Source organism: Amia ocellicauda, chromosome 10 (genome assembly GCF_036373705.1).
Source record: "Amia ocellicauda isolate fAmiCal2 chromosome 10, fAmiCal2.hap1, whole genome shotgun sequence".
NCBI classification, from domain to species: Eukaryota; Metazoa; Chordata; class Actinopteri; order Amiiformes; family Amiidae; genus Amia; species Amia ocellicauda.
Window position 1 is genome coordinate 37,802,175 of NC_089859.1, and position 12,909 is coordinate 37,815,083.

Genomic DNA, 12,909 nt, shown 5'->3' on the forward strand with positions numbered 1-12,909 from the left:
ACAGCAGGCTCTACCATGACAATCAAACCATAACATTGTGGTGTGCAGGAAACCGTTAATGCACTCTTCGCTTAACATGGGAGCATTGGCCGCTTGCTCCACTAGCCCAGCTAGGAGTGAGGCCACACCAGCTCTACAATGTTGTACAAATGAACAAAAATATATATATCGCGTGGCAGCAGGAACATTCATGCCGCCTGCGCACAGCACAGGAGCATCCAACTCAACTGAATAGTACAGAGTGGAAGAGCTCCACTGTGCTGACAATATAGATTTTGTACAAACAAACTATATACATCACGGGGCGCAGAAACGAACTCATGCACCACCCATGGAACACAGGCGCAGTTGACGCCTGCTGGTTAGACCGGCTAACACAGGGCAACATTAGCTCTACTGTGTTGACAAATTAACTATTAAACCTGCTCAGGTGCTTACCACTGATGGCAGCAGCAGCGGACTCTTGCTCTATGGCACACAGCCCGAGGCTGACCACAGACCTGCTGACCAAGGAACTAATGTACACAGCGATGCAGCGAAATCAGCTGGGAACAGCAGCAGTGAGCTCCATTCTACACAGGTCAGAATGGAGCCACACTGGGCTTGGGAAAGTGCGTCCAGCACTACATCAAGGCGGCATGTGGGCAGTGAAGGGGCTACCTGTGGGGCTATCCGAAGAACTGTCGCTCGTTCTCTCCTGACCTTCTCCAGGACCACCAGGAGAAGGGGGAACGGTGGGAATGCGTAAAGGAGACAGCGCGTTCATATGTGGGCTAGCGCGTCAATCTCTAGGGTTCCTGAGCGGTCTCAGACAGAGAACCATAGTGGGCAGTGTGTGAACTCTGACGAGGCAACGAGATCCACGTCCGCCCTGCCGAACCGGTTGGAGGCACCATTCCGAGACTGGAGGGCCTCCCCGAGAGAGGAGGTTCATCGCCGTGTTGGCCAGGCCTGGGAGGTGAATTGCTCTGATGGAGCGGAACTGTGGCTGCGCCCACAGAAGCAGGCGGCGTGCTAGACAGTACAGTCTGCTCGACCGGAGACCTCCTTGCCTGTTGATATAGGCAACCACCTCTGTGTTTTCCGTCTGAACCAGCACGTCTGTCAGTGTGACAGTCCAAGGAGTACTGGTTGTAACTCCAGGACATTGATATGGAGGGCCCATGCTGGCTCTGTCCACCTGCCACGGACTCCACATCTGTCACAGACTGCTCCCCAACCTTGCTTGGAGGAGTCTGTCGTCATGAGTGCTCGGTGGTAGACTGGCCCCAGGGACTTACATTCTCAAGTCCAGTGAAATGGCAAAGGAGGACGAACCTTCGCTGATGTCACGTTTTATAGAACAGGAAGTGGGAAGGGACCTGCTCTGAGTGACGAGCACAGGGGCCAATGGCAGCTTTGATAGAGTGATGTTTCGATTGGGTTCCTAAGGAAGTGCGAAGAAACCCCTCCCCCTTGGGCAGTGCTTCCAACTTGAAAGATAACCTATTTTCCCTCTGTGCACAAACAATAGAGAACATTTCACTTGTATTGGGCGCAACATCTACTTTGTTACGTGTACTGTACACCTTTATTGCGGTAACTGTAAGCAATAAGCAGTTATTTCCATTGTCCACAAAGAGCCGCTGAGGCATGTGAATAAACCTATGGAGCACCACGTATGCAAACCTATTTTGTTTTATTTAATCCTTCCCCAGGTCTCCCAATGTAGGAGGCTTATCACTGTACTGATTTTAAAGAGGGGTTACGGCACCTGTAAGGAGCTCATGTACATGACAAGCCCCATTACACTCTCCCCCTCTGAACCTTCATTTATCTGCAGCAACCTCAGCGACCAATAGGCATCAGTCGGATGAAATCTGAGTCACGGCACCAATGTAGCTGGTGTGGGTTGGAGCCCACGGCTTGGTATTCGAACTGCGCCACACAGACGCTGCCCACAAACGATCAACACAGCTCCATGACACTCTATCACAGCTATCACTAGAGTGATAAGCCCATTATGTCAAAAAACGTGAGAGGCTTATCACTGTACTGATTTTACAGTTATTAGTTAGTGTACAAAATTGGATTACCTGGGCATAAGACTGTATGATATGACTCTGAATTTCATCCATTGTGTCTGTCCCATAGGACACTGTGCCTAGGTGGAGGCGCTTGAAGATCATCTCATTCTGTGTCAGAGTGCCTGCAATTCAAAAAAGAAACAGTGGACTAGTCAAGCTACATTCAGGGTTCCTTTCAAGATTTTAGATCAGTTTACCCGTTTAAGAATGGGGAAAGAAAATATCTCACTATAAAATAAAAACATCAGAGATCTGTAACAATGGAAAACAATGGAAGGTAACTACAATATATATGTTTGAAAAGATCCTGAACAGACGTACTCCTTGTATTTTGTTTAGTTTCATGTTTTAAGAATTCATCCTCAAATTAGATATTTGATCCCAATGAATCATCCAGAATAAAACTGGTCTAAAAAGACTTTAGCATAACATAAACATAAATTAAGTAATGTTTTCTTTTCACTAGCCATATATGGCTACAAGATCCATTGTGGTACATTAACTCGGATATCTTGCTTGTAACTTTCTGAATTAGTATGTATGCATGTATGTATGCATGTATGTATGTATTAGGGCTGGGTGATATTGCCTAAAAATAAAATATATATATTTTTTAAACTAATGGATGATTCACGATTTAAATCTTGATTATTCTCTATGTTTTTCTCTAAACAAACTAAAAATGACAAGACATCAGTATTTTATTTAATTATACATTTGTATGTATACATACATACATACATACATACATACACAGATGTACACACGTATACACATACATACATACATATATATATACACACACACACACACACACACACACACACATATACATACAGTGCATCCGGAAAGTATTTGCAGCGCTTCCACATTTTGTTATGTTACAGTCTTATTCTAAAATGGATTAAATTCCTCAAAATTCTACAAACAATACCCCATAATGACAACATGAAAGAAGTTTGTTTGAAATCTTTGCAAATTTATTAAAAATAAAAAACAAAAAATGCAACTGTACATAACTATTCACAGCCTTTGCTCAATACTTTGTTGGAGCACCTTTGGCACCAATTACAGCCTCAAGTCTTTTTGTGTATGATGCTACAAGCTTGGCACACCTATTTTTGTGCAGTTTCTCCCATTCTTCTTTGCAGGACCTCTCAAGCTCCATCAGGTTGGATGGGGAGCGTCGGTGCATAGCCATTTTCAGATCTCTCCAGAGATGTTCAATCGGGTTCAAGTCTGGGCTCTGGCTGGGCCACTCAAGGACATTCACAGAGTTGTCCTGTAGCCACTCCTTTGTTATCTTGGTTATCTTGCTTAGGGTCGTTGTCCTGTTGGAAGATGAACCTTTGCCCCAGTCTGAGGTCCAGAGCACTCTGGAGCAGGTTTTCATCAAGGATGTCTCTGTACATTGCTGCATTAATCTTTCCCTCGATCCTGACTAGTCTCCTAGTTCCTGCCACTGAAAAACATCCTCACAGCATGATGCTGCCACCACCATGCTTCACTGTAGGGATGGTATTGGCCAGGTGATGAGCGGTGCCTGGTTTCCTCCAGACATGACGCTTGCCATTCAGGCCAAAGAGTTCAATCTTTGTTTCTCATGGTCTGAGAGTCCTTCAGGTGCCTTTTGGCAAACTCCATGCTGGCTGTCATGTGCCTTTTACTGAGGAGTGGCTTCCGTCTGGCCACTCTACCATACAGGCCTGATTGGTGGAGTGCTGCAGAGATGGTTGGTCTTCTGGAAGGTTCTCCTCTCTCCACAGAGACACACTGGAGCTCTGTTAGAGTGACCATTGGGTTCTTGGTCACCTCCCTGATAAAGGCCCTTCTCCCCCGATCGCTCAGTTTGGCCGGGCGGCCAGCTCTAGGAAGAGTCCTGGTGGTTCCAAACTTCTTCCATTTACGGATGATGGAGGGCACTGTGCTCATTGGGACCTTCAATGCTGCAGAAATTTTTCTGTACCCTTCCCCAGATCTGTGCCTCGATACAATCCTGTCTCGGAGGTCTACAGACAATTCCTTGGACTTCATGGCTTGGTTTGTGCTCTGACATGCACTGTTAACTGTGGGACCTTACACAGACAGGTGTGCGCCTTTCCAAATCATGTCCAATCAACTGAATTTACCACAGGTGGACTCCAATCAAGAGCTCAATTTTGAGTGTCACGGCAAAGGCTGTGAATGTGCTTAGTGAAGTGCTGTGAATACTTTCCGGATGTACTGTTTTTTTTTTTAAGTATTATTTCAGTATTATTATTATATACAGTGGGGTAAAAAAGTATTTGATCCCCTGCTGATTTTGTATGTTTGCCCACTGACAAAGAAATGATCAGTCTATAATTTTAATGGTAGGTGTATTTTAACAGTAAGAGACAGAATAACAACAAAAAAATCCAGAAAAATGCATTTCAAAAAAGTTATACATTGATATGCATGTTAATGAGGGAAATAAGTATTTGACCCCTTCGACTTAGTACTTGGTGGCAAAACCCTTGTTGGCAATCACAGAGGTCAGATGTTTCTTGTAGTTGGCCACCAGGTTTGCACACATCTCAGGAGGGATTTTGTCCCACTCCTCTTTGCAGATCCTCTCCAAGTCATTAAGGTTTCGAGGCTGACGTTTGGCAACTCGAACCTTCAGCTCCCTCCACAGATTTTCTATGGGATTAAGGTCTGGAGACTCGCTAGGCCACTCCAGGACCTTAATGTGCTTCTTCTTGAGCCACTCCTTTGTTGCCTTGGCTGTGTGTTTTGGGTCATTGTCATGCTGGAATACCCATCCACGACCCATTTTCAATGCCCTGGCTGAGGGAAGGAGGTTCTCACCCAAGATTTGACGGTACATGGCCCCGTCCATCGTCCCTTTGATGCGGTGCAGTTGTCCTGTCCCCTTAGCAGAAAAACACCCCCAAAGCATAATGTTTCCACCTCCATGTTTGACGGTGGGGATGGTGTTCTTGGGGTCATTCCTCCTCCTCCAAACACAGCGAGTTGAGTTTATGCCAAAGAGCTCGATTTTGGTCTCATCTGTCCACAACGCTTTCACCCAGTTCTCCTCTGAATCATTCAGATGTTCATTGGCAAACTTCAGACGGGCCTGTACATGTGCTTTCTTGAACAGGGGGGCCTTGCGGGCGCTGCAGGATTTCAGTCCTTCACGGCGTAGTGTGTTACCAATTGTTTTCTTGGTGACTATGGTCCCAGCTGCCTTGAGATCATTAACAAGATCCTCCCGTGTAGTTCTGGGCTGATTCCTCACCGTTCTCATGATCATTGAAACTCCACGAGGTGAGATCATGCATGCAGCCCCAGACCGAGGAAGACTGACAGTTATTTTGTGTTTCTTCCATTTGCGAATAATCGCACCAACTGTTGTCACCTTCTCACCAAGCTGCTTGGCGATGGTCTTGTAGCCCATTCCAGCCTTGTGTAGGTCTACAATCTTGTCCCTGACATCCTTGGACAGCTCTTTGGTCTTGGCCATGGTGGAGAGTTTGGTATTTGATTGATTGATTGATTGCTTCTGTGGACAGGTGTCTTTTATACAGGTAATGAGCTGAGATTAGGAGCACTCCCTTTAAGAGAGTGCTCCTAATCTCAGCTCGTTTCCTGTATAAAAGACGCCTGGGAGCCAGAAATCTTGCTGATTGATAGGGGATCAAATACTTATTTCCGTCATTAACATGCAAATCAATTTATAACTTTTTTGAAATGCGTTTTTCTGGATTTTGTTGTTGTTATTGTCTCTCACTGTTAAAATACACCTTCCATTAAAATTATAGACTGATCATTTCTTTGTCAGTGGGCAAACGTACAAAATCAGCAGGGGATCAAATACTTTTTTCCCTCACTGTATATATATATATATACACACACACACACACACACACACGTATATATATGTATGTACATTTTCATTAAGAATTGGTTGTAAGTGACGTCTAAGAATAAAACATTGTGATTAGGCACAAGTTTTAATTTATCATAAACTACAAACATACAAACCAGAGAAACTGAATTATTTTCACACTAGTGTTTAATTAATTGAATATCCATGGCCATGAAGAGAACATTGCAGATATGTTTTTGTACAGGTGGCAACAATCTTGATTAAAATAAAAACAATTTAAGAATGTATATCTTTTTTTTCATTTTAAAAGGCTTGTAGATTAATTGAACCTTGTAAACAGCTCAAGCACTGATCATTAAATTCCTATGCTGTGTTTTTTTTTTCCACTGTAAGTAGTAAATCAACATTGTAAATAACAAAATTGCCAAATATTTACATGTATTTCTAAATATGTAGGTAAATGCTCTGCTTTTTACTTGTTCATTCTTAAAAATGATTGTGTCACTAACACAATCAACACGTGAATAGCTTTTATGTGTATAATTTTTATTTTGTTTTATTTTACTTTTTTTTACCCTTTCCAATATAATAATCCATATTTAAAAATATATAACTTTAGTCCCAGATTATTATTTCTATATACGATATAAATGTAATATCATATCAGGATAATTTGTTCAATGAATTGGCCATAACTAAAACACTGGGGAGAGTCATGTCCACCCTACAAAACATTCCAACATTATTGTGTTGTAAATTAAGTTGCTTAAGACAATGACAGCTTTATTAAGTTACTCCCCTCCATTCTCTACAAGTCATTTATTATGTTCAGTATAGTGTTTAACAAGTTTCTTTAACAAGCTATATACCTTTACATTACATTCTTACTCTGTCTTTATTTACCTGTTGTATCTGCTTATTGTACAGGATTAATAGGCTATTTTAATATCTTTAAGGCCACACAATTTCCGTTACAGTTCTTTCCAACCTAAAAGGATTTTTAAAGTGATTTTGTTCCCCCTTAATTGTAGCACTTAGGTTTATTGCACATTTTCAGACTATTCAATCTTAAGGGAATTATGCATCCATATGAAACCCAATTGTTTTTGTTTTTTAAATAAATTAACCCATTACAATTACCTAAGTGGATTTCCATTCACAAGAAAGTCTTTACAAAATGTAATTTGCTAAACACAAGATGATGATGATGATGATGATGATGATGAAGACGACGACATTCATTTTAAAAACACAAGTACTGTCAATTTACCAGTAATTATCATACACATTAGATTATAATCAACTGAATTCAGATTTGGTTTTGTTTAAGAAAAACAAAAAAAACAAAAAATAAACCAAAAATGGCTATAACTAAAAACTAAATGAGGACACGGAAAGAAAATAATAGCACGAATTGTAAATCAAGCATATCATAAACATATTAGGATACCCACTATAGCTTTCAGGCTTTAACATTTTAGGACCACACACATATAAATAACACCTGGTAGAGGGAGAAAAGAAATATTTATTCCCCCCCTCCCAATTAATGGAAAATCAAGTTTTAAGGCAGCCGAAGTAATCCAAAGTAGGGTCAGGCAGCTCTATTCACACAGTGCATCTGTCATCTTCAGCTGCTTTAATTTCTTCCTGAACACTTTAATTGGTATGCTTTGTACACAAAGTATGCTTAAGTTCAGTTACACAGTATCTTACAACCCATAAACTAATGGACTCACTGTCCTTGAAGTCTTGAAATGATAAGAGACCAACATTGTTCAGGAAAAAGACAGATATGTTAATTTTAGTCCCAGATTCAAATCAGACCTTTATTCATTTTTATTAATGTTATTATATATTTTTTATAATGATGATTATAATTATTATTATTTGTATTATTAATGGTGATGAAGAAATAAGGAAACAAAAATCCATGTTTAATATAATAGTGAAGCTGGATGATCTGCATGTTTCGAAAAGACAAATAAATAAGTTAATATGCCCACCCTGTAACAAGGAATACTATACTAAATCAGATTTGTAATGTACTAATCCAAAGTAGAATAGAATAAAATCCTTCACGTAGTTCTCACAATTAATAATTTAGTTCTCATGCTTTACTTGTATTGATAAAGAACATATCAGCTAAGCCCAATATCTTCAGATCTTAACCCTGTCCCAGACAGCTAAACAGCATATTAAAATACATTACATACATTAAACAAGACATCAAACATCCATATAGAAAATGCTTAAGATAGTTGGCGAAACACTTTTTCTAATCCAAATGATATATATTATAATTTCCCATAAGCTTCACTATTATGTTGATATTTTGGGGGGTTGTAATGATGAGTTACAAGTAGAGGTAGAGAACATACTGAAGTAAAATTATAAGCATCTCTTTATTAAATGCACCACTCGTGATGCTCGCATCAAATAATACTGTTCTGTGTTGGAGAAAACTTATTTCTCTCACAGTAAAGTATATTAATTAAATTTCTTCTAGGGAACTAAAGTTAACTTCTTACAAATATGCAGTAAGAATTATTAATTATTATTTCAGCCTGATATGACAACCAATGAGCATATATCTGGCCCTGTCTCTACAAATCCTATTCCAGGTGCGTCTTAAAAATATAAAAATGTAACAGTAATAGTCAAATGTCTAATGTTTGTACAAGCAGTTAATGTATATGGACTAATTCAGCATCTAGGCCTATTAAGGTTAGCAACCCATTCCATTTATTTTCTGAAAGCACAACTCTCATAGAACAGGCTTACAAAATCATGACAACACCAGTAATGCACATACATAAGGATACTATCTTTATCATACTGCTTTTCACCAATCATTGCTTCCCTATCACCATTGAGAAATAAAAGTTTCTGTACTAATAGTGTGATATTTCAAGCAGATAAAACATCCATGCTAAAACTAATGCTCTGCTGTAATGGGCAATAGCCAGGGGTGGGTTGTGAAACTTATGAACTCTCCACTGAATTGTTCCCTTTAACAATGGCATTTTCAAATACAACGAGTGAGAGGATTAAAATCCTCCCTGTAGTTTAAGTACAAATTATCTGTCTCACTATTTCAGCACCATTTGTTCATTTATCACACAACGTCTAGTATTTCTGGTCAGTGTCAATACGCCTTGCATCCTTGCAGTTAACAGATGTCTTCTCTTGTCGAAGGAATTACTTTATGTTTCATGCACTGGTAGCCACAGATGTGTCTCTATAGCAACATCATTAATTTCAGATCTTACCGGAAACATGCTCTCCAATCAAACCTAATTATACCATATTGCTTTCTTGTCCAACAATAAGGAAACTATAATGTAATTATTGGGACACTTCATTCTCTATTCTGTCTTGGCAAATGCAAGGGCCACAGTGATGGACGCTTCTTGTCAAAATGTGTATTGATGAAGCGCAAACCCAATTTGCAGTCATAAGGCAACTACCTTCCAATTATGTTAGTGCCACGACATTCCTCAGACCCAACAACTATAATTCTTTTTAGTTTTCTGTGTGGTTGGCCTACCACATTTGACAAAGAGGTAATAACAGGCCAGTATCTGTATACTTTCTTAGTATTCATTGAACAAAATCACTATAGCAGGTCAATATTAATATTTCCTTTATTTTGGTTTGTTTGTAGTTTTCTTGCTCAGGGTTGAAACAGAGTTGTGGGACCATTATTTTGTGCAGGAAGCTTATAAAACATATAACATGAAGCAAACAATATTATCTAAATAAAGCGGAGTAAAGCACTCTAACAGGCCTGGATTTGAGTCCCACCTTAGGACTTGAACAAGGTAGCCTTATTAACAAGAGACTAAATCACCCTCCTTTGTGTGAACTGATATGATATGTATACCACATTCTCTGCACCATATGAACCATTACTTTCTCACTGAATGAACCGTACCAGTGTCAATAAATAAATAAATCCTAGCACTTAATTATCAATACCATTTTATAAAGGTAAGTGCTTACAGCTATATATGTATGAAATATGCTAGGTGGTTGCATTTCTTTTTCATTATGTCTGTTGTACATACATGTTTTTTTATATATACTTACATACAGTGAGGGGAAAAAAGTATTTGATCCCCTGCTGATTTTGTATGTTTGCCCACTGACAAAGAAATGATCAGTCTATAATTTTAATGGTAGGTGTATTTTAACAGTGAGAGACAGAATAACAACAACAAAAATCCTGAAAAACGCATTTCAAAAAAGTTATAAATTGATTTGCATGTTAATGAGGGAAATAAGTATTTGATCCCCTATCAATCAGCAAGATTTCTGGCTCCCAGGTGTCTTTCACACAGGTAACGAGCTGAGATTAGGAGCATCTAATCTCAGCTCGTTACCTGTATAAAAGACACCTGTCCACAGAAGCAATCAATCAATCAGATTCCAAACTCTCCACCATGGCCAAGACCAAAGAGCTGTCCAAGGATGTTGGGGACAAGATTGTAGACCTACACAAGGCTGGAATGGGCTACAAGACCATCGCCAAGCAGCTTGGTGAGAAGGTGACAACAGTTGGTGCTTTCAGTCTCCCTCGGTCTGGGGCTCCATACAAGATCTCACCTCGTGGAGTTCCAATGATCATGAGAACGGTGAGGAATCAGCCCAGAACTACACAGGAGGATCTTGTTAATGATCTCAAGGCAGCTGGGACCATAGTCACCAAGAAAACAATTGGTAACACACTACGCCGTGAAGGACTGAAATCCTGCAGCGCCCGCAAAGTCCCCCTGTTCAAGAAAGCACATGTACAGGCCCGTCTGAAGTTTGCCAATGAACATCTGAATGATTCAGAGGAGAACTGGGTGAAAGCGTTGTGGACAGATGAGACCAAAATCGAGCTCTTTGGCATAAACTCAACTCGCCGTGTTTGGAGGAGGAGGAATGACCCCAAGAACACCATCCCCACCGTCAAACATGGAGGTGGAAACATTATGCTTTGGGGGTGTTTTTCTGCTAAGGGGACAGGACAACTGCACCGCATCAAAGGGACGATGGACGGGGCCATGTACCGTCAAATCTTGGGTGAGAACCTCCTTCCCTCAGCCAGGGCATTGAAAATGGATCGTGGATGGGTATTCCAGCATGACAATGACCCAAAACACACAGCCAAGGCAACAAAGGAGTGGCTCAAGAAGAAGCATATTAAGGTCCTGGAGTGGCCTAGCCAGTCTCCAGACCTTAATCCCATAGAAAATCTGTGGAGGGAGCTGAAGGTTCGAGTTTCCAAACGTCAGCCTCGAAACCTTAATGACTTGGAGAGGATCTGCAAAGAGAAGTGGGACAAAATCCCTCCCGAGATGTGTGCAAACCTGGTGGCCAACTACAAGAAACGTCTGACCTCTGTGATTGCCAACAAGGGCATTGCCACCAAGTACTAAGTCGAAGGGGTCAAATGCTTATTTCACTCATTAACATGCAAATCAATGTATAACTTTTTTGAAATGCGTTTTTCTGGATTTTTGTGTTGTTATTCTGTCTCTCACTGTTAAAATACACCTACCATTAAAATTATAGACTGATCATTTCTTTGTCAGTGGGCAAACATACAAAATCAGCAGGGGATCAAATACTTTTTTCCCCTCACTGTAGATAGATAGATACATACATACATACATACATACATACATACATACATGGTTTAAACAACCACGTATAAGCACATTTTTTTTCTAATGTCTTTTTTCCTACCTGTTTTATCTGTGAGCAAATACACTAATCGTCCAAGTTCTTCTGGTATGGTGCTGGTGCGTACTACTGTACCAGGAATGTTTTCATCTTTCATTATCATCCACCCATAGGCTGCTTTCCCCATGTCCAGGTTAACACGTAAGCTGCACAAACAAAATTTCAACTAAGAATGATTTGGTCCTATGAAAGAAACAATACGTCTGAAGACTCCTAAAAGCAATATTTAAAATCTTAAATCATTTCTGAAACAGATGATGAAAATGGGGATGCGGAGGTGAGGACTCACCATGGAGATAAAATGCCAAAAGGCCACTGTTAAATATGTCTTTTAATGTATATGCATGTTTATATGCATACAGATACATACAGAATACTGTTTATAGGTCTGAAACACTGAATGACATGCACAGGGACTGGGAGTGAAAATAAATTGATAACTTTTCTTCACAATGGTTTTAGAAATACTAATATCCTTCCCTCCCATATATAAAATGACTGCCTTCTGTTTAAAGATAGTTCCCATAAATACAATGACAGTATAGTGGGTATTGGAAGAGTATAAAGCAATTTAGGGTACTTGGAGCACTATAATGCAGGTTGACTTTTTAGTCTTTTTTAGTGCGATTCATAGTGTGTAATTGTAAAGTAAAAATATAACATTTATTTTATTTTATTTTAATTACGTGAAAGTGATTGGTGGTGTTTTCCCACTTCACAGAGATTTCCCTATTATAAATGTATTTTACGCTGCCCCCACGATGAAGCATCCGTGGCAGTCTGGTAATATGAACATTATCCAAAAAGAAGAAAATACAGTGGTCTTTCTCCCTGCATTTTGATCCTCCCAGTATCAGCACATTTTGCTTGGCTTCTCCTCCAATTTCCTGATAAGATCAATTTCCTTCACAATGAGAACTGGGTATATATTTCAAGAAAGTCCTAATCAGTGAAATTAGACAACAGAGTTGGTTCCTCAAGCCCCCCCCACGCCCCACACCTTTCCCACTCCACTGCAGTCTTTTCTACTGCCCAAACACCTCTTTTTTTTATATGGGTTCAGGTGATAATCCACATACCTGATAAGCTTTGTGTTTGTGACTGTTATCCCAGTTTATGTTGGGCTTTGTGTTGTCACCTCCCACCTCAAAAAGTTCCTCCATTTGTGGTTGTGTGTGCATGTGTACATCTCTGAGAGAACAAGATGTTAGCTGTTTGTGTTTATGTTTTTATCTGTTTATATCTGTGGATATCTGG

The 12,909-nt window shown here is 40.0% G+C and overlaps 1 protein-coding gene across 4 annotated transcripts in view; it reads right to left on the reverse strand.

Annotated features, from left to right (window-relative positions):
- The window catches only part of atp9b (ATPase phospholipid transporting 9B), a 234,371-nt gene that overhangs the window by 56,655 nt on the left and 164,807 nt on the right, over positions 1 to 12,909 (reverse strand). For all 4 annotated transcript variants that reach the window (XM_066716058.1, XM_066716057.1, XM_066716056.1 and 1 more), the window contains 2 exons: positions 11,656 to 11,798; positions 2,076 to 2,188 (listed from right to left, as the gene is read on the reverse strand). In XM_066716058.1, coding sequence (XP_066572155.1) covers positions 2,076 to 2,188; positions 11,656 to 11,798 — 256 coding nt within the window. The remainder of the gene's footprint in view (positions 1 to 2,075; positions 2,189 to 11,655; positions 11,799 to 12,909) is intronic.